This window comes from Camelina sativa, chromosome 19 (genome assembly GCF_030686135.1).
Source record: "Camelina sativa cultivar CO46 ecotype springtype chromosome 19, ASM3068613v1".
NCBI classification, from domain to species: domain Eukaryota; kingdom Viridiplantae; phylum Streptophyta; class Magnoliopsida; order Brassicales; family Brassicaceae; genus Camelina; species Camelina sativa.
The window spans coordinates 22785660-22813412 of NC_141898.1; the positions used below are offsets into that span (position 1 = coordinate 22785660).

At 40.4% G+C, this 27753-nt stretch overlaps 1 protein-coding gene and 1 pseudogene across 2 annotated transcripts; both read left to right on the top strand.

Moving 5' to 3' along the window:
* Positions 1–1353: 1353 nt before the first annotated feature.
* On the top strand, positions 1354–26710 carry LOC104767003 (uncharacterized; annotated as a pseudogene). The gene is made up of 12 exons (XR_015591522.1): positions 1354–1565; positions 1714–1802; positions 2322–2331; positions 4139–4264; positions 4360–4482; positions 4814–5237; positions 5329–5413; positions 5548–5576; positions 5825–5878; positions 5956–5997; positions 26286–26364; positions 26534–26710. The product of XR_015591522.1 is annotated as an uncharacterized LOC104767003 (transcript).
* On the top strand, positions 9466–11345 carry LOC147920864 (uncharacterized). Its single transcript, XM_087502886.1, has 2 exons — positions 9466–10256; positions 10327–11345. The coding sequence occupies exons 1-2, from the start codon at positions 9726–9728 to the stop codon at positions 11149–11151; spliced, it is 1356 nt and encodes a 451-aa protein (XP_087359012.1). The 5' UTR covers positions 9466–9725; the 3' UTR covers positions 11152–11345.
* Positions 26711–27753: the final 1043 nt, after the last annotated feature.

The window sequence follows — 27753 nt, forward strand, 5'->3', positions numbered from 1 at the left end:
AGGTTGCAGGGTCCACTGATGGGAGAGAGACATCATCATGTTCATGTTAAGATTGTCCCCATCATTTCCTTCATCATCAGAAGAGTCTGGATCTCCATTATCAAAGTTCAAGCCGCGCATTCCTTTGCATCATGCTTCAATGAACCACAATTGGTACAAAAATTGCGGAGTCGCTCATAGCGGAATTTAACAATAGAGTTCTCTCCAGCCACAAACTGATATGCTCGTTGAAACCTTAAAGGATTATCTAAATTCTAGTTGATCCGTACCCTAACAGCCCCAACTTGATTAACATTCTCATCGTAATCAACTTCAACCACATGTCCTAAACGGTTACCTACACCCCGAACCATAGCATTAGTCAAATAAAGTATGGGGATACCTTGAATTTGGACCCAAAAAGGGATGAATTTCATTTCAGCCTCACTGATATTTGGGTACCATCGGTGAGTTGAAATCATCCAGTCATTAAAAGACCAGGGGCCTCGTCGGAGGACCAAGTTCATCGATTCTTCATTCTGGAAACGAAATTGGGCTTTACCTCCTTCTAATATTCGCCCCACACACGAATCTGCCATTCCCCAGACTCATGGCATTTGACGAATTAAAGCCCTTAAATTCTGCTTTCTAGGATTTGCAGTAGTCACCACAATGGATAAGCGATTAATCGACGCTGCCTGGGAACAGAACTCCGGTGGTATCATTACTGGAACATCATCGATTCCAAGATCGAGGTCTTGCACAGATTTGCGAAGGAAATCACTCATCGTAACTTCTTCTTATGAGGCTGTAGGGAGGGTGGTGTAGAAGTAGAGAAGATGAGTACCAAAATCAGATTTATATATCCCTAGCCATGGCGGTTTTGCAAGATGGTTAACTCCCGAAAGACAGGGAAACAAATAACTGTCAATTAAAATTGACAGACAAAAACCGTCAACAGTCCATGGGGGAAAAAAATCCATGTCTACCGATCGGAAACACATTCCAAAATGGAGAAATTAACGGAGAAATTGGCCGGAAAAACGAAACTGTGTGAAAGACCAAAATCGCCATCATCGTCGCTCAACGAGAGAGCCATACCAACTTCTCTATTTATACCGATGGAGATGGTCTTAAAGCGCATAACTTTCTTTGTCTCTCCTTGCTTAAAAGAATCCGTCTTTTGGTTATTAATTAATTTAGGCGTTTATAATATGAAAAAGACATGCATCTACCAACTTGTACCGACGGCCTAATTATAAATCTAATCATATCAAGGATTATTATATGATCCTTTTTTTGTTAAAGATTATTATATGAAATATTGCCACGAGGATATTTGTATAATATATACATTTCTGGAATACATTGTATAGTTAAGAATTTGAAGTGAGGGTTAATAGAAGAGAGATATGGAAGAATATAGACTTGGAGAGCTGAGACACATCCTGACGACGGTTTTCCTGTCGGGATTCGCCGAGTTCTTGCTAAGGCCTGTGATAACTGACTTTACGGTCGCCGCGGTTTGCTCCGGCCAAAAGGATTCATGTTCTCTCGCCGTCTACCTCACCGGAGTACAACAAGTGGTATCCACCTCTACTTATATCTACTGATCTACACATACATATCTCTGGTTTTTTTGTTGTTATGAGTCTTATGACGAAACACTTCCAAAAACACTTCAATATTTTTAAATTTGCAATCCGAGAATGACATGTGAAAATGGTGAAAAAGGCGGTAGGACTCGGGACAATGGTCATGATGCCAGTGATTGGGAATTTTGCTGACAGATATGGAATCAAAATAATACTCACTCTTCCCATGTTCCTTTTTTTTTTCTTAACAATTTTTTTTTTCACTTTTTTCTTAACAATTTTTTTGTTTTCAGTTCTAATAAAATAAAATAATTTCATGCAAAAACCAATCATTAGTTGTATATACCAATAATTAAAAATAATATTTGCATTCTAACACACTTTTCTATTAAAAAAATTGTATTCTAACACACTTTTGAACCACTACACACATTTCTTCTAGTGTTTTACTTTCTTACCCTCTAACTCTCTCTCTCCAAACACATTACTTCTCAACACACATCTTTTTTTTATTTTTTATATTTTTACTCTATTTTCTTTCATTTATCTTTCTTTCTCACCCTCTCTAACTCTTTCTCTATTTCCAAATAATTTTTATTTTATTTGTTTATCTTACCCCCTTTCTTTGATATATGTGTTTGAATAATCTTGAATAGTGGATAACAATATATATATTCCTTAGCCACATTTATATCTTTTTAAAATTTTGTATTTTGATATATTTATCATCTACAAAATCAAATTCAGATGCTTATATGTTTATGATTATTTAGTTTCATGTTCAATATATATAATATCATCCATCAAATCTTTTCCATATGTTATTGATCATCATTTTTATGTTTTCTAGTAAAAAATCGTCAGATTTGGCTACATTTGTTACAATTACTATGAAATTAAATTTATGATTATGGTTTATGATCTAAAATTTAGGATTTAGGGTTTAGGGTTTAGAGTTTTAGGGTTTAGGGCTTAGAGATTTAGGGTTTAGAGTTTAGTATAGGATATAATGAACGGTTTCATGCTTAGGTTTTTAGGGGATATGATGAAGTTAAAATTGTTTGCTAGTTAACGATGACTAATTCACCAAAAAACAAGTAGTTTTTAGTGGACGTGTATAATTTAACGTCCATGTGGACTTGATTTTATGGACACGAAAGATTAAAATCGTTTGATAGTTTTCCATGACTACTTTACTAAACCACAAGTTGTTTAACTAGTTAGGTATTCATATGTTTTTTTTCTCTGGTCATCCAGAATAAGTATCCATCTATGCATGTTAACCATCCAAATAATAGCGAACAACATCAATGAATTTGGAAATTTATAAAGAATGTAATGCAAGAAGTCAAAAATTTGGCCTAATTTAAGGTTCAGGGTTTACAGGTTGGGATAGGTCAATTTCATGTTTTAAAGTAAAAGATCTTCATATTTGACTACATTTGTTACAATTTCTATGAAATTAAATTTAGGATTATGGTTTATGATCTAAGATTAAGGTGTTAGGGTTTAGGCTTTAGGGTTTAGGGTTTAGAGGTATAGGGTTTAGGGTTTAGGGTTTAGAGATATAGGGTTTAGGGTTTAGGATATGATATAATGAATGGTCACATGTTTAGTTTTTTATACAATAGCACACTTTATCTAAAGTTTAGGGTTTTACATTTGTTAAAATTGCTATGAAATTAAATTTATGATTATGGTTATGATCTAAAGTTTATGATATAGAGAATAATAAAAAAAAACATGCAATGAAAAAGAGAGAAGAAAAATAAGAAAAAAAAAAGAAATGAAGAGAGAGAAGAATGAGAAAGGAGACAAAAATATTTGTATTTTTTGTTATTTTTAGTAAGAATATAATAATTATAAATTTAATGAATACTAAAAAATATGATGCAAAAAATATTCTAATAGCAAAAAATGTGTCAAGTAAAAGAAGTTTTAGATAAAGTGTACTATCGTGTAAATCTCCCTAATTAAAAAAGCTAAACATCTTAAAAAAATAGCTTACTAATCACGTGTGCCAAACTACTACAACAAAAGATATTTTGATTTATTTATTTATTTATTTTATCTGATTGTGGACACCTCACGATTCCATTACATGGTTCCCCTTTAATGTTTTGACGGTTTCTCATTTATTTTTCTCCTTTTTTTAACGACTTCTTTAATGTTATTGGTGTTGGCTGTTGGGCAATAAACTCAATTAAATAAAAAAATAATATATATAATTAAAGAAAGCTTCGAGACACTTTAAAACAAGGATAACCGAATAAACTAAAAATTACAATAACTAGTCACAAAGATCAAATGTTGTGATGGTTCAGTGTTGATGGTTCAATTGAAATGTTGCAACAATAGATTTATTTAAGTATATTTTAGTATTTAAAAAAAGAAAAGATAAAGAGTTAAACTGAGAAATGCTACCGTAAAAAATATTTAGAGTATAGTATTCCCAGAATTATTGTGTATAAGTTATTTTGATCAATATAACAATTTTTACAGCAATAAATAATAGTATAGTATTCCCAGAATTGAAATGTGTGTTCAATTATGCTAAAATGTAGTAAATGTTCGCAGCGATATTAGGGTATAGAAGGGATACCAGTTTCTTCTATGCATATTATATAATCAAGATTCTATTCGATATGGTCTGCGAAGGCACCGTTGACTGTCTTGCCCATGCTTATGTGGTAAAGTTTGTTCTCATTTTACCATATGATCATATTATATGATGTTTTGGTCTTCTGAAACACTCTCATAGTTTACATTTCTTCGATTATATTAGGCCAAAAATGTTCATGGCAGAGAAAGAATATCAATGTTTGTAGTTTTAGCCGGTGTCAGATCGATTTCCGGAGTTTGTGCAACATTCTCAGCTCGTTTCTTACCCATTGCTTCGACTTTTCGGGTATCTGATTATCATCATATATATAATACACACTTCCCAAAAATGACGAGATTAAGAGATAATCTCAAAAGAAGATTCAATCACACAATCAGTTTCTTAAGTTTACCACAAAAAAAAAAAAAAAATCTTAAGATTTGTTTCTACAAGTTTTTATATTGGTTATTTAACAAAATATACAGTAGGAATTTCAATTGAAAATTCACCAAACGTTTGAGAAAAAATAGTATGCCCTTAAGATTCGTCCTTTTTCTAACTTAGATTAAATTTTTATTTAGCATATATCCTTATCTCGCCTATATGAGAGAGTACAACAAAATTTGCAATATATTAGGTTTCAGCTATGTCACTATTCGTTGGCCTAGTGTACATGAGAATTTTCCTAAAAGAGAGATTACACAATAATGATGACTATAACTATGAGGAAGAGGATAGTCATGGTGGTGGTAGAAATGATCAAGAGGTTCATGATGGTGGTGATCTAAAGATGTTGGCGGAGCCGATTCTAAGAGACGCACCAACTAAGACACATGTCTTCAACACTAATTATTCCTCTCTCAAAGATATGGTCAGCTTGATAAAGAATAGGTACGTTTCATATATGGTGTCCTCTAAGTAAATATATGTGACTTATATATAACCAAATGATGGATATGGGCTTAATAATACAGTATTTTCTGAAAGCCCGTTTTGGGTTCAACAAAAATGACTTTGCTGAGCTCTTGCTGTTGGTTAACATAATTGGCTCCATCTCCCAGGTAAAATATTGTAAAATGCATGTAATAGTTATCGGTTACAATTACAGAAATATTGTTCATTAATACCTGCTACTAAATTTATTGTTTTCAGCTGTTTATATTGCCGATATTGGTTTCTGCCATTGGGGAACGTAAGGTGTTATCAACAGGGCTTCTTATGGAATTTTTCAACGTAAACATTCGAAACTATTTATTTTTTTCTTCATTTTTCCCCACCTATTCTGTGACATCCTAAATATATAAATTGATGTCCTTAATCATGATATATATAGACCAACTAAATTTGGTTATGTGTTTGTGATGCACGCAGCTTGTCTTAGTGTTGCGTGGTCAGCATGGGTGAGTTCACTGACTCTTAACAAAAAAAAAATATATATATTTTTAAAAATCATTTTTATTATATTATACAATTAAGATCCATAATTTGAAAGTTAAACATGACCCATAATATTTTCAAGTATAGTTGAGCTTGCCATGGTTGTTCCTTCTATATACCGAGATCTTTGGTCCAAGAGAGTTCAAGCTGATTAAACCAGCAAAATATTACAAATTAAACAGGATTGTTTGTTTTACTCGATCGCATATAGGTTCCTTATGCCACGACCCTACTTGTACCCGGAGCCATGTTCGTGATGCCATCTGTAAGATTTGATGGCTTCATGGTCCATATAATAGTTGAAATTTTTACTTAGTGTGCTTAAACACATCTTGGTTGTAGGTTTGTGGTATTGCCTCAAGACAAGTTGGATCCAGTGAACAGGTACAACAGTAAAATTTATTTGCTTCTCCCAACTTTTCAATTTTTTTAACGTCTTCCAAAGAGGATATAAGAAGGTATCATGTCCACTCTAGCAACTCTATTAAGTTGCTCAAATATAAACTAACCATATAATTAATACTAAACTAATTAAAACAATCCACTTAGAACTTAAACCAAATTATCCTTCCACTAAAGGATTCTAAAAAAGGTTGCTCAATCATTTAAATATTAAATTTTGAACAATTATTTATTAATTATCAAAATTTTAATAATTAATCAAAAATGACAAAACAATAAAAATTAAATTATTTATATTACATGAAATAGAAAACAATAAAATTGTACAAAATTCAGAATATTAAACAGAATATTCCTAAAAAAACAATATGTATGGTTAAACTATATACTACACACAAACCTCTTTCTTGTTGTGTCATCCATTAAAGAGACATATGGTTTTTTGTATCCAGCAATCTTGCATATCAGTGAATACTCTAAAATGAAGCAAAGTTAGAGTTGTTACCACATAAACAAGAAACATACATCATGGAGGGTAATCAAGTATGGTGTAAATCCGACAAAAGCCTTGTTCTCTAAAGAGTGTTACCACATAGTTTAACTTTATCAAACTAATAGACTAAAATAGCACAAACATACCTCTATCAATATCATATCTGACAATTGATTCTTGGTTGTAATCTGCTTCACATCACCACCTGCAGATAAACTAAGACCATGGTTACAAACATTCTATCCAGTTTGAATTTAGCTAAAGGGAACACCTTTGAAAGCAAACTACAGCACACAAAAAAACCAAGACTCAATCACTTAGCTTTTGTTTTCTATAAGATGCATTTATACTTGCCACACATTTTAGCCTACAATCTTAGAAACCAGAATCCACATATCAACACAACAACAAAAGAAGTTTATTTTTTTACCAGCACAAAAGGCCAGATTCCCACTCATCAAGCAAGCTCTTGTACTTTAAATCCATTTCTGCAAAAATTTCGTTTCTTTAATGACTGAACTTACTCATTTCATAAAAAAAGCTTAATTCTTTCTTAAAAACGGACCTAGATTCATGGCGTTGAAAGCTTTAGGTCGATCAAGAGTGATTAAAGCAACGCCATCAGAACACAACGAAGACTCCAAAATCAAACCGCATCATCTTGATCAATCCACCAAGGAGAACCTACACTCTATTATAAAAGCCCTATTTTTGGCAGAGAGCGAGGAATTACCATCACTTGAGAGAAGAATCAAGCACTTAGTGAGCAAGGATCCATCTAATGACTCCCGGAATTCACAACTTCCCATAGTTGGAAGTGTTAATTTCAACCTGCAAAGAGAGAGAAAGCTCTGTTAGATAACATGCATTCACTCAAGATAACAGAGCTATGAATCCCCCAAAACGAAAAACAGAGAAGTCTACGGTCAAAAGCTGCCTTATTTTTTGAATTTAAGAGATCAAATCTACTAACAAAATCCAGCTAAATCAAAGCAGCAGAAGTTTGCATTTTTAATGAGTATACAAACACTTACAGCCTATGATTAATTACACTCACCCTCAATACATTGTTCAACCAGTCAAAAAAACTCAAAGCTCAATAAAGATAGCAAACTCCCAAGACTCAAAAGACCAAAACCTTTCAAGTTCTTCAACATTTCAAGCTTAAGACCAGATACTTAACCCAACCAACACATTTTCTTCCATTCAAACTAGCTCAACCTAACCCCAACACTCAAAAAGATCAAAAGCTTCAAACTTCTCCAAGATAATCTTCACAACCAAACCCACAAAATTGTTGATGTCCAAATAGGTAACAATTAAGATATTTAGTTCGGTAAAAGAGGGTCGAAGTTCTCTTATTAAACTTGGTGCCGGGGCACAAAAAGAGGTCAGACTACAAAGTATTTGTCGAGCTAACAAGCGACCAGTTCAAAATGACGAGCTACGAGCTCGTCAAAGTTTTACAAGTTATGAATGAGATCGTCTCGTCTTCCCTTTTTTCTCTTCTATACGGACACTGTACGTCTGTATTTATAGGTAACTGTGTCGGTTCGTCTCCAGAAAGACCGTAATACCTCCCTTGAGGTTGTTATTCTTAGGCCTTCTCCCAGATTGGGCCTGTTGTGGGGGTCCAGATCCACCCCAACAGTATTCCCCCCCCCCCCCCGCTTCCAGTTCGTAGTTTGCGCGAAGAACTGAAAGTCGTTAGATTGGTTCGTCGGTTGTCAGGCGAGCCTCGCCTTATTATATATCTTGATCTGATTTAGGTTGACGAGCCAGATTGGGAACAGACAAATGACGGAAATACGAAAGGTCTTTGGCGGACAAAGTTCTGGGAAGTGGAGGGTCGCGCGTGAGTTGTTCCATCCTTCGAGGAAAGCTGTCAAATCACGTCGCATCAGACCCACGGCGCGTGAGATCTGGAATTTGAAGAGTCGCGAATCATCTAAATAGCAATGTTAGTGCTTCGAAAACCCCCTTCATTTCCTATAAATACCCACTGCTCTCTCCATATTTTTCACTTTCATCCGGAGCCTGCTGTTTTCTTTCCTGTCTATCCGCTCAGGTATTCTTCTCTCTCCCTTTCTCTTCTCGCCCGCACACTTTATTTTTCCTTTAGATCTCCATTATGGTTCTTCTGATTCTGTCAAGCGACCTCTTCTGATTCTGGTGTCTCGGCTAAGTTGGCTCGTCGCAGGGTCAAACCAACGGTGCCGAGCCCGGTTTCATCCGATCCGTCTTCTAGTCCTGATTCGTCTGACCTAGCTGAACATCAACTTCGCGTATCCTCTAGTGCGGCCACCCCCAGTTCGTCTGGTCTCCCTTGCTCGGTTCCTTCCCTCATTGACGAGGATCTTGGGGATCCGGATGTCCCGGAGGATCGTGTCGTCAGACGTGGATCTCTGCCGGTAATTGTCGACCTGACAGTGGGTATAGGGCACGTTCTCTCCTATGTTCCCAAATCCTCTTGTAAACTTGACTCGGCGCTGAAGGCAGTTCGGCTCGGCGAATTATCTGCCCAGCCTGCCATCATTATCCCAGAATGGAACCATTGCCCTTTGGACGTTCCGGACGGTTTTATCTGCCTTTCGGAGAAGATCTTCACCGAGTGTGGAATCACGTTTCCCCTTTCTTCGTTCATTATGCTATATTTTGCCAATCGTAAGGCTTCGATATCTCAGTTTGCTCTGGCGACATTTCGGAACGCCGTTGGGCTCTCAATTTTAGCGGAGAAAGCGGGCGTTCAGCTTTGAGTCGACCATTTTGAGGAGCTCACTCGTTTAACCGCGTTTGACAGAAAGAAGAAGCCCGATACCCATTACGTTATCTCGCGAAAACCTCTTCTCGTCGAGGGGGCAAAGGGAAACACCCATAATTGGGAAGGGTCTTATTTTTCCTTGAAATAGGTTTCGGGGGTTGTAGAGGATCCTACGATCCCTTTATATTCTGGGTGGAACCTTTCATCTTGTAGTTCTCCTTACTTAACGACTCGTCTTTATATGTTGAGCGTCGTCATTGACTTTATTTCGTGTTTTTCGCAGCTGCCACTCCAAGGTGCCTTCTCCCATATCCTCCTGCCTTTCAAGCCGAAGTTGACGCAATCCGAGCCGTGAGTCCTTACGTTTGGCCAGGGACAAAGCTGAGGAAAGGCAAAGCTTCTGTAGGTAACAAGACGAATCCTCGTTCGACGAGCAAGAACCCTGTGCGCAAAGAAATGGGAAGGCTAAATTTGGAAATTCCTGACGTATCCGCTCGCTACCGCCAGTCGTCTGGCACCCCACCTACTCCGCAATTGGGTCAATCTCACACTCGCTCTGAATCGAGCGCTTGTCCTTCGGGGATGGATTTGTCCAAAAAAGCTCCACCACCTCCCCCTGACGCCCGGCTCGTGGATGCTCGCGCCGGTAAGAAAGTTGTGTTGCCCTCCTCCTCGCCTTCCAGCCGACCAACCGGGTCAGCGGGGGCACCTTCGCAAGGAAAGAGTAGTTCTTCGTTAGTCGCTCACACTACTGCGAAAAGGAAGGATGGTGGGAGTTCGTCATGCCCCGTCCCGACGAAAAAGCAGAAGACGGTGGATTACCGTTGGGACTTTAGCCACACGTCCGCGGCTCGGGCTTTACCGACCGACACCCTTGCCTGTGGTGAAATGTTCCGTAAGATTTATTACGGCAAATATCGACTCCCTACGGTCGAGCACCTGAAGGAAAAGGAGGCGATGTCTGATATTGCGAGGGCTTCTTATGAGGTTCGTCTTTTCCTTCTCTTCTCTTGATTATAACTGGCCAAGGCTGATCCTTGTTTTCGTGTTTGACTAGCTTGTGGCGCTAATAAACCGAGCATCCTCCCGCTATGAGTATCGCATATGGGAGCTGGAGGCTTCTCAGCCGACTTCCTCTGCTCCTAATCCCTCTTCTGATCGTGTCACGCAACTCGAGGAGCAGCTAGAAGAGGCTCGTCGTGCGAACAAGAAACTTGCTGATGAGGCCACCGAGTTTAAACGCGATCACAACGAACTCCTCTCTGAGAGGGACACCCTTCAATCTAAATTGGAGTCGGTCGAGTCTTCATGCGCCGAGCTGAAGCTTACGCTTGAATCCGAGACGAGGAGGCTGAGGGCGCGACGCGACGAATACGGGTATTTCTGCAAAATCAAGGCGTATCGCATGCTCTCAACTCGTGCGCAGAAGATTCTGAGGAGACATCGGGAGTATACCAAGGCGTACGAGGCATCACGTCCGAAATACTTGGCGTACAACCAAGCCGTGGGGAATGTTCGTATGCTCGAGACACTGGCTGCTGATGGTCAGATCGCATACTTGGTTGATGGTGTTGTTGATAATGTTATGCGTGTGGTCAGCCAACTCAGGGACTTCAGCATCGCCACGTGCTTCAATGAGCCTTATCCGGTAGTAGAATGGGTTGAGTCTCCAGGTGGAGAGACAGTCGAGAAGTTTGGGGAAGACCCTGATGAAGAGGAAGACGACGAGCAGGAAGATACCACGATGGTTGACCGGGTCGCCGAGACGGAGGATAAGGTCGAAGAGCAGGGAGAGACCGCAGCAAGCAAGAAGCAGGTTATGCAGGTTGAAGCCGAGGCTACTGAACTGAGCTCTCCGGTTGCTGGTCTCGTCCAGGAATGATTTGCTGGTCGTTGTATGAATCGGTGTGTGTTTTATGTGACGTATTGGCGTCGGCTCCCTTTACTTGTCTTGTGCCGTATTGGGTTCGGCTCCCTTTACTTGTCTTGTGCCGTATTGGGGTCGGCTTCCATAAGACTTTTGCCGTATTGAGGTCGGCTCCCATTTTAATCCGCGAAGCCTTTTGCCTTTCTCGATGCTCATTATTGACAGACGGTTATGAGTGTGACTCCCCTCTATAAATTATTCTTTAGAACTTCATATTTTCTGTTCTTTTCCTTTGTTTGCTCTCTAGAGATAGCTAGTTGTAAAGTAGGTGAAACTGCTCTAATGCCTGTGACAATGAGGTCAGCTTGGCTGAGGAGGGCGAGGGAAAGGCTTGCCGTAAATCCTGACGACGTGATCCGTTCTGAAACCGAGTACTACCATGCCTGGATTCAAAGGCTAAGGAATTACATCTTAGATACGCGTCGCATGTTTGATCACCATTTCCAGTTTTGTCGTGTGGATGGGACCGTGGAACACCTCAAACTGCTGATCAGCGATGGTCTGCTTGTTCCGAAGTGGAGATGGGATCGGCTGCTTGAGGAGCGCTCCCGCTGTGAGGCGTTATTGGCCGAGGCAACGGTTCCTGAACCTTAGGAAGGCGACCTGGAGCCCATCGGTAGGAGACCCTTTGAGGATCATGCTGAGCTGGATGCTTGCCGAACTCGGGTCGACGTACTCCGCCGGTACATTAATTAGTTGGAGAGCACAGATCATTACTTCTGCGAGAGCAGTCGCGTCGTAGGAGCCAGCTCTTATCTCGAGAAGATGGTCTCCAGGGATGCGGCCGTTGTGATGGATAGGCTGAAAGAGCTGCAGGACTCGTACCGTTTTTGGTAGACGACCATCGCCGGGTTGGAGTTTCATGAGCCCTTTGATGCCGATCTGGGAATTTAGAGGGCGACCTCTTCATGTGTAGAGTTCGATCGTCGAACCTTTATTATTTTCTTTTGATGGGAATGTGCCGTTATGGGGTCGGCTCCCATTGTTGAACTATTTTGGTTGGGTGTTGGCACCCTTTTTTATTAATTATTATTCTCTTTTTTATTACGCTCAGGTATTCTATTTGAGACGTCGGGTCATTAACGACCAGACAAGTTGCTCGTTTAAATCAGGTGCGACTCGTGATGATCAGCTTATTCCTGACTTGCGAGTTGCAACTCGGCTTTGGTAAAATCTCGGGAGGACGAGTCATTAATGACTCGGTAAGTTCCCTCTTTAAAGTCAGGTTCGACTCGTGAAGATCGGCTTACCTCTGACTTGCGAGTTGCGACTCGGGTTTGGTAAAATGTCGGGACGACGAGTCATTAAGTTCCCTCTTTAAAGTCAGTTGCGACTCGTGAAGATCGGCTTACCCCTGATTTGCGAGTTGCGACTCGACTTTGGTAAAATGTCGGGACGACAAGTCATTAACGACTCGGTAAATTTTCTCTTTAAAGTCAGGTGCAACTCGTGAAGATCAGCTTACCCCTCACTTGCGAGTTGTGACTTGGCTTTGGTAAAATGTCGGGACGACGATTCATTAACGACTCAGTAAGTTCTCTCTTTAAAGTTAGGTGCGACTCGTGAAGATCGGATTACCCCTTACTTGCGAGTTGCGACTCTGCTTTGGTAAGAAGTCGGGACAACGAGTCGCTATCGGGGCAGGATAACAATATGTATATCTCGCAAATACTCCGAAAGTTTTGATAACCAAAATAAAATTTATATTACTGGCAGCTGCATCCCGTGAACGGGACTGCCTACGTACTCTCCGATCAGGAAGGATCAAGCCGCTCGTAGTTCACATTCCATAGATAACAAAAACCTATAAGGCGGGCTATGCATAGCCGGACTGCCCTTTTTTTTTCTTTTTTTTTTTTTTAATAATAGTAGCGGTTTAAGTGCATTTGGCTCGGCTTGATATGATATGAACCCTCCCAATTAGCCCCCATTTTCCCGGCATTTGGCTCGGCAGTATTTTCGAAGACTTTTCGCAGGATGAGATCTCCTTCGTCGAAGTGTCGATTGTGTACCTTCTTGTTGTAGTATTTTGCTGCGGCGAGCTGATAGTTTTGAATTCGCAAGAGTGCTTTATCACGTTCTTCTTCGAGTTCGTCGAGCCGATCCATTAGCATGTGGTTATTGAGGTTGGTGTCGTGGACGAGCATCATTCTTCAGAGGCTGGAACTGCTGACTTCGGCAGGGGCCATTGCTTCCATCCCGTAAGCTATAGAGAATGGGGTTTGTCCTATTGCTTGTCGTGGGGTCGTCCGGTAGGACCATAGCACCCCGTCAAGCTCGTCGGCCCAGGCACCCTTCTTGGCATCCATTCGTTTTTTGAGGCCATCAAGTGTAGTTTTTTTTTGTTGCTTTGGCCTGACCATTGTCTTGGGGGTACCTCGGGGTTGATGTTCGTAGCTTGATCCGCCACTTAGCACAGAAATCCTCGAATTGGAGGAAGAGAACTGCGAGCAGTTATCGGTGACTATCTCTTACGGTAGCCCATGTCGGCAGATGATGAACTTTCATACAAACAACTGGACGTCCTTAGCTTTAATGTTGGCGTATGACTCGGCTTCCACCCACTTTGTGAAGTAGTAGGTCAGGACGAGGATGTAACGTTTCTGTCTTGACATGGGCAAAGGGCCGATTATGTCCATCGCCCATCGCATGAATGGGTATGGGGCTACACCGGTTTGGAGAAGCTCGGTTGGTTGATGGATAATGGGTGCATGGTGTTGGCACTTCTCACATTTGGCGACGAACTTCTCGCAATCAGAGATCATGGTCGGCCAATAATGACCGTGTTTCTTAATATGCAGTGCCAAGGCTCGGCCGTCTGAATGGTTTCCTCCAGCTCCCTCGTGTGTGTCCATCATGACTCGCTCGATATATTTGCAGGGTAGACAAATGAGTAAGGATCCTGATGCGGTCCACCGGAGTAGATGTTCCTTCATTAGAGTATAGTGGACAGCCTTTGTTTTCAATCATCGTTTTGCCCATTTATCCGTTGGCACATCGCCGTCCGCCAGATAAGCACGAATTTCGACTCGCCAGTCCGTCTTGTCGTTCTCGGATGGAGGCTTGAAGTCCCGTCTTGATGTTGCGGCCTTCCATGTGGTTCTGATTTCGTTCGGCTGATGAAGTGCGAGGCAGGTCGCCGATTGAGCGTTTTTAATACTTGGCGAGTCAATACTTTCGACTAGGATGACACGTCGGAGATCGGGGTCAGAGGTCGAGGCGAGTGCTGCCAGGGCATCGGCTGGGGCATTATCTCTCCTTAGAATTTTGATTAGCTCAATCTCGCTGAAGAGGTTGGAGAGAATTTGAAAGACGTCAAGGTACGCCACCAGTCGCTTTTGGCATCGTACTCGCCGTTGAACTGGTTGGAGACGAGCTGAGAGTCGCAGAAAGCACGAATTCGCTTGATTCCCATTCTGTCGGCAAGCTTTAGGCCGGCAATTAATGCTTCGTATTTGGCGACATTGTTTGTTGCCTGGAATCGAAGTCGGAATGACTGTTCCAGGATTTATCCTGTTGGGGACGTTAGATGGATCCCGACCCCTGAACCGAGATGCGAAGAGGCTCCATCGACGTGTAAAGTCCATCTCTCCGTCGAAGGGTCGGTGTGGTACAGCTCATCATTACCGATAGAAAGTTCGATCAAGAAGTCTGCTAAGACCTGGGACTTGGCGGCTAGGCGGGTGCGTTATTCGATATCATATTCGCTGAGCTCTATTGCCACTTGGTCAGTCGTCCGGATTGGTTCGGGCTATGCAGGACCGTTCGTAGGGGCTGTTTGATCAGTACAGCAATGGTGTGCGACTGGAAATACGGGCAAAGTTTTCTTGCGGAGGTGACGACCGCCAAGGCGATTTTTTCGATGGTTGGTTATCGTGTCTCGGCATCGTCACGCGACTTGCTGATATAGAAAATAGGTCGTTCTTCTCCTCGATCGTCTTTGACTAGGACGCCTCTGACAGCAGATACCGATACGGCGATATAAAGAAATAAGGTCTCGCCATTCTCTGGTTTGGCTAGAACTGGTGAGGTTGACAGATACTCTTTCAGTTTGGCAAAAGCCGCGTGGCAAGCCTCATTCCACTCGAATTTCCCTTTAGTCTTGAGGATCTGGTAGAATGGGAGACATTTGTCGATCGACCTGGATATAAAATGATTCAAGGCGGCTATCCGAGCGGTTAGTCGCTGTACCTCCTTTGCGTTTCATGGTGCGTGTAAGTCGATTATTGCTTTAATCTGTTTTGGGTTTACCTCGATAGCTCGTCGAGTCACCAGGTAGCCAAGAAATTGGCCGGACTTAACTGCGAAGGTGCACTTCGCCGGGTTCAACTTCATGCCGTACTTGTGCAGAGTGTCAAAACATTGTCGGAGATGAGTGATGTGCTCGCTGGCTTTCCTTGATTTTACAAGCATGTCGTCGATGTACACTTCCATGGTTCTGCCAAGCTGTTTGGCAAACATCTTGTGGACTAGTCTTTGGTAGGTCGCTCCAGCGTTCTTCAAACCGAAGGGCATCACTTTGTAACAATAGATTCCCCGATCCGTAATAAATGAAGTTTTTTCTCGATCTTCCTTATGCATGAAGATCCGGTTGTACCCCGAGAATGCGTCCATAAAGGCCAAGAGTTCGTTGCCGGCGGTGGCTTCGACGAGCTGATCGATTCTTGGTAGTGGAAAACTGTCCTTCAGACAAGGTTTGTTCAGATCGGTGAAGTTGACGCAAATCCACCACTTGCCATTTTTCTTTTTTTTGACCACTTGATTAGCCAGCCATTCCGGGTATTTTACCTCGATAATCGAACCGGCTCCGAGTAACTTTTTCACTTCGTCATTGACCGCCTGCGATCGCTCTGGTCCTAACTTTCATGTCCTCCATTGACCACGCGAACGTTGCCGTGTTAGTTCGTAGAAAGAGGATAAGCTCATTGCGCATCTCCGAAGTCAACTCTGTTACGATGATCACGCGCCTCTTCGCGTCGGATTCGTCGATGATCACTTCCTCTGTTGCGGTAACGCCTTGTTGTATCGGGATCGGCTTTCCATCTGTTGGCGACGAGCTGTCATCGCCGATCCGTTGCTTTGATTGCTATAATTTTTTTGCCGTACACATTTTGTGTTCAATCAAGAAGCACGCCCTCGCACTCTGTTGGTTACCATGTAATGTGTATACGCCCTTCGGGGTTGGGAATTTGACGCATTGATGATATGTTGATGGAACTGCGCGCATCTTGTGGAGCCACGAGGTTCCCAGGATGACGTTGTAGATAGTAGGCTTGTCAAGGACAGCGAACCGAAAATACCCAGCTGTTCCCCCAACGAAGTTTGGCAGATCTATGTTGCCGACTGACATAAGGGAATCCCCATCAAATCCTGTTAGCGAATGGCACTCCGGCATGATGTCGCTTTCGCTTATTTCCATTTGAGCTAGGACATTTCTGAAGATCACATTCACTGAACTTCCGGTATCGATCAATATTTTTGTGACTTGGCTTTCACTTATGAGAAGCTCGACAACCAATGGGTCGTTGTGTGGTAGGTCTAACCCTTCTAGGTCGCTATTGTCGAAGGATATCAGCGTGTCTGGGGAATCGATTCTCGATGGCCAGGACTTCTTCATCTTGGCTTTCTTGGTGTAGTCCCTAATTGACCTAACCGAGTCGTTGCACCCTGTCAATCCTCCCATAATCGTATTTATCCTTCGGTTGGGTTGTGGTGGGTTTTGGTCAAGCCGACGATCTGCACGAGGTTGCTTCTCGTGGGCGACGTCGTCCGTCATCTCCAGTTCATCCCCACTTTGGTCGTCGAGAATCTTGGAATCTTTGCTTTCGAACTTTCGGGCAATAGTTTCTCCTCGGTTAGAATTGCTTCTCCCGGGTCGAGACGTCTTGCTCTGGTCAGACTCGACTACTATTGCGCCCTTTTTGTATCGTTCCATCAAGATCTTTTGGAGATAGCGGCACTCTTCGGTTGCATGAGTGCAGTTTTGTTGCTAATCGCAATACTGAGTCGTGCTGCTTTCTCCTCCTTCTCTTCGGATGTAGACGTTCCATGGTTGTTTCTGTTGTGCCTCGTCGCCGATCGCGAAGGTCCGGCGGGTCCGATCTTGTTTCCTAGTGAAATGCTGTCGAGGCTCAGCGTGCTCGTCTTTTTGAGGTATGACCGTTGGCTCTTTGGTCGTGGTGCTTTTTGTCGCTGCATGCTTCTTAGCATTGACGACCTTTTCCTCTTCGAGCTCAATATGCTTTGCTGCTCGGAGCAATGCGTCGTCTAAAGTTTCCACGTGTGTCAAGGATAGTTCTTCCTTGAAGTGAGACTCATACCACAAGGCATTCTTGAGTGCGACCATCGCCGCAGCATCTGGGATTGAAACGTTGACGACGATTTCCTTGAACCGTCCTATGAATGACCAAAGCGACTCCTGACGATCTTGCGTCAGGGCATAGAGGTCGGCATGAGAATTTTTGTTCTCCATTAAAACCGAGAATTGCTTCAGGAATTCATCATTAGTCATCGATGGGCTCATTAGGTTTGTAGCTATGATGAATTCACCGGGACTGTTCGTAGGTTCTTGGAGCGTCTGGCATAGGGAGTGCTGTATTCCCTGCTTGGTCCGTTGATGGGGTGATCGTTCCTCCTGACGATCCTTCTCCTTGACGTTCGTTTCTGGTGTTTCCTGTCATCTCGTCTATTCTCTGTAGGTCCGTCTTCTAAGTTCTTAAAGAAAGTTTCGACTTGGCTCCCCCTACCTGGCGCGCCAAATTGTGTTAGAATTTGGAGAGAGTGAGCTGCAAGATACACTCTACTCCAATATTAACTCAGAAGAACACTTAAAGGGGAATTTGTGTGTTCATGTGTAAAGCCTTTAAGATACAACTCAATGAGAGTGTTCTTAAGGTAAAGAAGGAGTTATACACGCCAATATAAGCTGTGTATACTCAAGAATAAGTATGAGAGGCAATAGAACTCTCACACCAAAGATAACCCAAATAACCCTTTAGAATAGTTTAGAGAATAGTGAAGAGTATAAAATGAAAGAAAGATAGAGACCAAGCATTGCCAAAGCTTGGTCCTTCCATGAGATTATAGAGACTAGAATCTACCCATTTGAATGTATAAGAAACGATTTTTGGTAAGGGGAAAACCCCCCATTGGAGAGCTTAATTTATTAGTGATATATGTTACATATTTATACAAGGAGAGAATGGGTTATGTGTCTCCCTTCTAACCCTAATTACAACGGCCACATATACATACACATATACACATTTGGGTGTGTAGAAAGTGACATGAAGAGAGAGGAGAGCTGGTCCCAAGCATGTAGATAGTGACAGCTCCAAAGTGACCTCTTAAGCCAATATGTGACTCTCCCACTTGCTCCTTCTTTCTCTAATAGCAACTTGTGATATTTGAATGTTGTTGGACGCCCAAGAGAGATAGGGACACCTTATAAACGGATCTTTAGGTCACATGTGACTCCTTGCAACTTGCATTGACTCCAAACTCACATGGGACCACGTTTTGCCGCCCAAACTCTATTTGAATCCTAGGGCCTTCTTCACTCCATTCATTAGCCCTAGGTTTGTACATATTTATCAACATATCTTGACCCTACATTTGCACAACTTCATCTTCAATACTGATCCGAGGTTTGCACATTCTTCTTTGGTAGTTTAACCTCAGTTTAGCACATGTTGGTCTTGGTAACTTATGACCCGGATTATACACACGCTGTGGTCTTGATAACTCAACACGGACTTTGCACATTTGTTTCTTGATGGAGAGTGGCGAGTGAACTCCTGGGTGTGTGACTTCTTCATCCGGTTCAATAAATTGTTGATGTCCAAATAGGTAACAAATATTTAGTTTGGTAAAAGAGGGTCGAAGTTCTCTTATTAAACTTGGTGTCGGGGCACAAAAAGGGGTCGGACTACAAAGGATTAGTCGAGCTAACAAGCGACCAGTTCAAAATGATGAGCTACGAGCTCGTCAAAGTTTTACAAGTTATGAATGAGATCGTCTCGTCTTCCCTTTTTTCTCTTCTATACGGACACTGTACATCCGTATTTATAGGTAACTATGTCGGTTCGTCTCCGGAAAGACTGTAATACCCTCCCTTGAGATTGTTATTCTTGGGCCTTCTCCCGGATTGGGCCTTTTGTGGGGGTGCAGATCCACCCCCAACAAAAATTCTTAGTCGTATATATTCACAACAAAACAATCCCTTCTCTACCACAAGACATCATGCATTCACTCAAGATCTGTGTTCTATACAACAATCAACTCATCTGCCTTAGAAATCCCAAAACAAAAAGCTTACTCGACTTGTCTACATGCAACAATCATCTGTTCTCTACCATTACTGAAGTCTCTGCTGAAGGAACACCAAATCCCTAAGTTCATAAGTAACAGAGATCTAAGAAAAGTAACAAAACCCCCCCTAGAAATCTTCCAAATCAACGAACATGGAGATTGTGAAGCTTAACATACTCCCAAACCTTTTTCACGGCGGTACCACGAGTGAGTTGGCTTTCTCCGTGAAGCTAGCCAACGGCTGAGAGACTGTAAACACCTTGAACACCCCTTTTCTTTCTTTACCATCAGCTCCAGCGACAATAACGGCCTCAACAGTCACCACCTTCGCCATAATTGTCTTGAACCCTCCAAAAACCCTAGAAATTGCCGCCATTTTTTTCTGAGCTTCGGTGTCCTCATTTTCGTTAGCTCCTGCATCTACCTCGTCTCTATACTCGTGCCCGAAAAAAGCATTCGATTGAAATCAATTAAAACTGAAGAGAATCTGGATTCACCGTCAAGAGAGGAAAGAGATAGATATTCGGGAAAAGAAAAAAGAAAATGTGGAAAAAATTGTGTTTTATATTTAATCAACATCCAATCAAATATTGCCACGTACCGTTTCTTTAGAATTGTTTCCGGTTCTCCTCAAAGCAACAATTTTCAATTCAATAGGTGTTGTGAAAGTAGAGATACTCGAAGGATGTATCCTCTTGTATTATTAATGATTCAATCGAATAGTACATTATATAGTAAATGATAAAGCCCTAAGTACAATAGGATTCCTAAACCGACTTAGAATAAGAGAAGAGGGCCAATGGGCCTTGTTGACTTGGACATGTGAATGGGCTGGTTATGGAGATCCACTCCAAGTGATTTACAACACTCCCCCTTGGATGACATAACCGTGCAAATGCTAAGAGATCACCGTAATACGCTTGGGGACGCTGCCTCATTAAAACCTTACAAGGAAAACCTAGTGGGACAAAACCATGGTGAAGGAAAAAGAGTACAACACGCATTACTCCCCCTGTTCCAAGCATCACTAAAAGTAAGTTTCCGCATTCCAATCTGGTGCGTGAGCTTCTTGAATGTCGATGTGGGTAATGATTTGGTGAAGAGATCGGCTGAATTATCGCATGATGGAACTTGTACCACTTGAACTGCTCTGGCCTTTTGTAGTTCATGTGTGAAGAAGAACTTAGGTAATATGTGCTTCGTCCGATCTCCCTTAATGTACCCTTCCTTGAGCTGTGCGATGCAAGCGGTATTGTCTTCATATATGATAGTCGCTTCCTTGTCATCGGCCATGCCACAATCCGACCTGATATGTTGAGTCATTGATCTCAACCACACACACTCACGGCTGGCTTCATGCATAGCCAAAATTTCTGCATAATTAGATGATGTGGCCGCTATGGTTTGCTTCATCGAACGCCACGAAATTGATGTACCACCGTGCGTAAACACATAGCCGGTTTGAGACCTTGCATTATGTGGATCGGATAGATAACCTGCATCAGCAAAACCAACTAAACCTTCTTTGTTATAGTTAGTATAAAATAAACTCAAATCCAACATTCCTTGTAGGTAACACAATATATGTTTGATACCGTTCCAGTGCCTTTGGGTCGGACAAGAACTAAATCTTGCTAGGAGGTTCACGGCAAAACAAATATCTGGTCTAGTGTGGCTAGCCAAAAACATTAATGCTCCTATAACACTGAGGTATGACACTTCTGGACCGAGAATCTCTTCATCGTCCTTCTTTGGACTGAATGGATCACTGTCCAAATTTAGGCTTATCACAACCATGGGCTAGGAAATGGGTGAGCTTGGTCCATATTAAACCTCTTGAGTACCTTTTCAGTATATGCCATTTGATGCACAAGGATTCCATCATTTATGTACTCAAGTTGCAATCCCAAACAGAATTTAGTTTTACCTAGGTCTTTCATTTCAAACTCTTTCTTGAGATATTCAACTGTTTGGGCGGTTTCCCTAGAGGTTCCTAGGATATTCAAATCATCCACATATACTGCTATGATTACAAAACCTTTGTTTGCAAGCTTCTTTATAAAAATACATGGACTGATGGGATCATTCTTATAGCCCTCTTTGGCTAGGTACTCACTCAATCTATTGTACCACATACGTCCACTTTGTTTCAGTCCATAAAGGGATTTGTTTAGCCATATGCAGTATTGTTCTCGAGAACCATTCTTATCTTTGAGCTCAATACCCTCTGTTAATCTCATATAAATTTCATTATCCAATAGACCATATAAATATGCGGTCACTACATTCATTAGCCGCAAATCAAGTTTTTCTCTTATAGCCAGACTTATTAAAAATCTAATAGTCGTTGCATCCATCACATAGGAGTATGTCTCCTCATAATCTATTTCTGGTCTTTGAGAGAATCCTTGTGCTATAAGCCGTGCCTTATATCTCACAATTTCATTATTCTCATTTCTCTTTCTTACAAAGACCCATTTGTGTCCAACTGGCTTTATATCGAATGGTGTCCTTAAGATCAGACCAAACATGTTCCTTTTCTTTAATGAATTTAACTCCACGTCAATGGCTTCTTTCCATTTTAACCATTCTGAACTTTGAGTGCACTCTAATATGGACATGGGTTCATGATCCTCATTTATTTCAAGTGCTACCTTGTATGCAAATATTTCATCAATGTCGACATCTTTTCGGTTCCATTTAATTTCAGACATGATATAATTTATTGAGATCCCATTATTATAATTACCTTCAGGACCTTGAGGTTCAACGTCCCAAACCTCATTCGGTACCTTAGGATTTGCCGCGGCCATGTCTATATTTTCCTTAACCTCGGTTTGATTTGCACCTTTCTCAGATTTCCGAGGGTTCTTATCTTTGGAACCTATTGGTCTACCACGTTTCAAACGTGCCTTAGACTCTATAGCAACTTGATTGTGGTCCTTTTGAACATCAATATGTACCGGTGCATTACAAGCTGGTATGTACGATTTCATAACTCTCTTTGGGTCAGCAAAGGAATCTGGCAATTGATTAGCTAGCTTTTGTAAATGTATAATCTTTTGGACCTCTGCCTTACATGCTAGAGTCCGAGGATCTTGCCAATTTAAGGATGTTGGATTCCATGATATTTCTTTGACCAGCTTGTTCGTCTCTCCACCCAAAATAGGAAATTCAGATTCAGCAAACTGACAATCCGCGTATCTAGCCTTAAATAAATCACCCGTAGTTGGCTCTAGATACTTAATAATGGTGGGAGAATCATATCCAACATATATTCCCATCCTCTTTTGAGTAACCATCTTTGTTCTCTGTGATGGAGCAATCGGTACATAAACGGCACACCCGAATATTTTTAGATGGGATATGTCTGGCTCATGACCCGTTAATAATTGGGATGGCGAATATTTATGTTCACTAGATGGCCTGATGCGTATAAGCTCTGCTGCATGTAATACTGTGTGTCCCCAAGCCGACACAGGAAGCTTCGACCTCATGAGTAATGGTCGAACAATTAATTGAATACGTTTAATAAAGGATTCAACTAATCCATTATGTGTATGTACATGTGTCATAGGATGTTCCACACTTACCCCCATGGACATATAATAATCATTAAACGCTTGGGATGTAAATTGACCATTATTTTCTAGACGTATAGTCTTAAGTGGAAAATCTAGAAAGTGGGCTCGCAGACGTATGAACTGGGCCAGCAATCTAGCAAACGCAAGGTTTCTAGTTGATGATAGACAAACATGCGACCATCTGGTCGATGCATCAATAAGGACCATAAAATATCTAAATGTCCCACAAGGTGGGTGTATTGGTCCACATATATCTCCTTGTATCCTTTCCAAAAAATTTAAAGTCTTTTCAGTGACTTTCACTGGTGATGGCCTTATAATGAGTTTCCCTTGTGCACATGCTACACACGTGAGATTTTTAGGGATAACTCGTCTCTCTTTAAGAGTGTGCCCATTGAATTCATAATTAGCTTACGCATCATGTTAAAACCCAGATGGTCAAGCCGGTCATGCCATAAAGTGAATTGTTCATTGAACATCTTGTTCATTGCCATATTAGCCTCAATCATATTAATCTTAGCATGGTAAAGACCAGTGGATAATGTGGGTATAGTCTCTAGGATTTTTTTAGATCCTTGGGTGATTTCAGTAATATGTAGGAACTCTTCGTTTCCTTCACCCTTAGTTTCAACATGGAAACCATTCAAACGAATATCTTTGAAACTCAATAAGCTCCTCTTTGAGCTGGGTGAATATAAAACATCACTTATTTCAATATGTGTGTCATTAGACTTGCTATACCTGCTATTAAGCTAATATTGGCATTTTTCAAATTGAGATTTTGCAAAATATCTCTTATCATTTAAAATTGTGTGGTTTAATCCACTATCCACCACAATTATATTCTTGTCCTCAGTCATTTCTCAATATGGACAAGAATTATGTTTTAGACATAAAAGAATAAAACAAACAAAAATATATTGAAGGAAATAAAATAATTGAATTTAAACCAAAATCATAATCCAATAAAATTCAAAGCATAAAACATGGAAATTAAATCAAGACAATATTTTAAATTTAATTATCCTCTCCTAGACAATCCGAAGTCTCATAATCCAATTGGTCATCATTCTCATGGTCGAAATCTTCTTCACCATCGAGATGAACCAGATTAGCTTCTGGATTCTTTTTTCAAATTCTCTTGATAGAGATCAACAAGATGATTAGGTGTTCTGTATGTCTTTACCCAATGATTCTCCATACCACATCTATGGCAAATGGATTTGGTCTTATGTTGCGGTTTGAAAATTCCGCGGCCTCTACCTCGACCACGACCAAAGTCTAATCGATTCCCACGGCCATGACCATCATAATTATTTCCATGGTAATTTCCACAACCACCACGTCCTCTTTCACCACGGCCACGGTCGTGATACTTGCTTCTATAGACGTAGTTAGTCTCTTTAGGCTCTTTCTTGGTCATATCAACCTTGTGGGCTTCTGGTAATGGGGCAGAACCAGGAGGTCTCATTGCACTGTTCATTACTAATAACTCATTGTTATGCTCAGCAAGTAGCAAACAAGAGATTAGACTTGCATATGTCTTAAAGCCCTTTTCACGTTATTGTTGCTGAAGCAGTATTTTATTGGTGTGAAAGGTTGAGAATGTTTTCTCTAGCAAGTCTTCCTCAATAACCTTCTTACCACATAACTTCAAGATCGAGACTATCTTAAATAGCTCTGAATTATACCCATCCACGGATTTAAAATCCTGGATCCTTAGGTTTTTCCAATCGAATTGAGCCTTTGGTAGGAGCACCGTCTTTTGGTGTCCATATCTGTTTTTCAACTCTGTCCAAAGGTCAAGAGGATTCTCAATGGTAAGGTACTGGTTCTTGAGACTCTCAGCAAGATGATGGCGTATTAGCAAAATTGTCGTGTACCTACTCTTTTCAGTACAATCATTGGACATCTACTCAATGCACTCACATAGGTCCTTTGATTTCAGGGTAATTTTAGTGTCCAATGCCCATTGTAAATAATTGTCTCCAGAGACATTAAGTGCAGCATATAGGAGATTGTCGATCTTGGACATCTATAAAATACAAAACATGCACCCGATTATTTTCATGCGGTATTTAAGACCGAAACATGCAATCGCTTTAGTCTAGGCCATGCGGTATTTAAGACCGAACCATGCCAATTGTTTTGGATTATGCCATGCGGTATTTAAGACCGAACCATGGAATTAATTTTGTCTAGGCCATGCGGTATTTAAGACCGAACCATGCCAATTTTAGTAAATAATTTCTTGTCTTTTAATATATAGTTTTTGTCTTTTAAAATATAGTTAATATATGCATGAAACAATCCTAGACAAAAATATAATCTAGTATGGACAAGGAAATATGCAAATAATTTTAAGTTTTAAATTTTTCCTTTTCTCTAGATAATATTATTTCCTTTTTAGTTAGTAAATTTTCCTATTCTGAATAGAATTAGGACAAGAGGTTTTAAGAAAAACTTTTCTCTAGGGTTTCGATTTTAAGTTCTTAGTTTTAGGGTTTCATGCAAGACAAAATTCCGATTTTAAGTTTCAATTTATGCAAGACATAGAATCAATCAAAAACAATAACAATCAATCTTATCCTAAGCAATTCTAAACCTCAAGCAATCCGAATTTTAAAGTTTTAGGGTTTAGGGTTTCAAAACTTAGGGTTTTGATTTGTTGATTGTGTGATTGTATATTTTAGGGTTCCAATATAATTAAGAGATCAGGTTCGATATATTTGAAGGCTTACCGTACTTAACAAGTATTAGAGTTTGAACACACGTTAACACAACTGAACCGAATTTGATTCTACCCTAGTACGGTTTGAGAAACCCATAACTGGACTGGCTGATCAGACCCTAAATCCTTCCCATAATGAGGTTTTGTTAAGATATATAGTTAGAAGAACGTTAGAATTCTCACATTTGAAGTAAGAGATCTTGAGTAATATACAAGAATATGACCAATCCACTCTCGGCTTGGCTTCAAGTTCCACAAAGTTTAACGATTAAATGGTACGGCTTTTAAGATATGTAACGATCATATCCACAAATCAACAGTCTATTTTGGTTAAAAATTAACATACAAAAGAAGACTAACAAGATTAATTACCATAATTCATATTTTTAAATTTATTACCATCACAGTTATAGTTTCAATAACATAATGATGTCTTTCTTTTCGTTTTTTCCATCTCGTTCTAGGGCAAGGTCCAAGGATGCATATCCGGAGTAAAAGCTTTTGCTGGAGTTGTGGCTCCATTTGTATTTAGTCCATTGACAGGTACATATGTAAACACATAAAATTGAACAATGAACACAGTTCATTAGTCATTATCCATTGAAAAACACACCATTCATTTCTTACTTTAGAGAGTTAATTAATTAGTCATCATCGAGAAAAAAATTTCTATTGTGTTTAACAAAAAATTAAATTTGGTGTGATATTATAGCGTTGTTTCTCTCCGAAAATGCACCGTTCTATTTTCCTGGATTCAGCCTTCTATGCGTTGCCTTCGCTTTGGTATTCTTTACATCGACCTGCGACCATATGACAACTATGTTGATTAATTATAAATATATTTCTAATATTGACTGACATAATGACATTGCTTCACATGCACAGATGATCGGATTCCTTCAGAGTCTTCTGATAAAAGAGCATCCACCTTTGCTATTAATCAACATAACAATCAACAACCCTTCAGAAGTAGAAGCTTGACAAGAGATATATCATGAAGCATATGTATCTTGAATGTAGTACAAATTTGCTTCAAAAGTTCATTTGCAACAAATACAGAGCTAGTTGTTAACAATAACTTCGTTTTCTTACAAAAATCATTATGACAGATGTTTATTGTTCTTCGGTACGACTTAGATGGACATATAACTGGTGTCATGATGTTAAAAAAACTAAAGTCTAGTGATGTTAATTAAATGAGACATGTTGTTTGTTTAATTTTTCTTATAGATGGACATATAACTGGTGTTAGATTGCAATTGTTATAGTAGGAAATAAAAGGTCCAGATCTGTTAAAATGATATTCAAAAGTGACTGCTGGATTGGGAAGATTAGAAAGGTGTCGTGTTGCTGTGATGAGACGCCGATATTATAGAGAGAATATGTTTATAGTATGGTGCAGAAATTTTCTACTTATTAATAGGGTTTTGTGAAGTAAAGGGGTGAAACAATAGGTTAAAAGTTGTAAAACAACATATTTGTGGATAGGTATGAAGATGCAGTCACTGGAACAGGATTCCGCGTCAGACCACAGACGTATGAGATTCGACAAGGAAGCAAAGCTGACGTGTCATAGTTGGACTGGCTAAGATGATGTGTCATTAGAGTGCTATGATTTGGACAAAGATAAAGCCGAATCGGGAGTGAAGATATGGAGAATATCCATCTCGACGTTTAAGGAATGACAAGGCTTGGAGTACAAGCGATTACCATAAGGAGAATACTCGAAGATATTTTTGTTGGGATTTAGTGAGGCTTAGTATAAAAAGCTTAGGACGAGCCGCAAAATAGGGTTAACACTTCTAGAATTATTGTGTGAGATTGTGAAACTTCAATGCTAGCAAAAAAAACTAAGAAGGTGAGTGTTGGGTTTCTTCTCTTATATCTACACTAGTTTGTGTTTAGAAATAGGAGAAAAGAGTGCTTAGATTC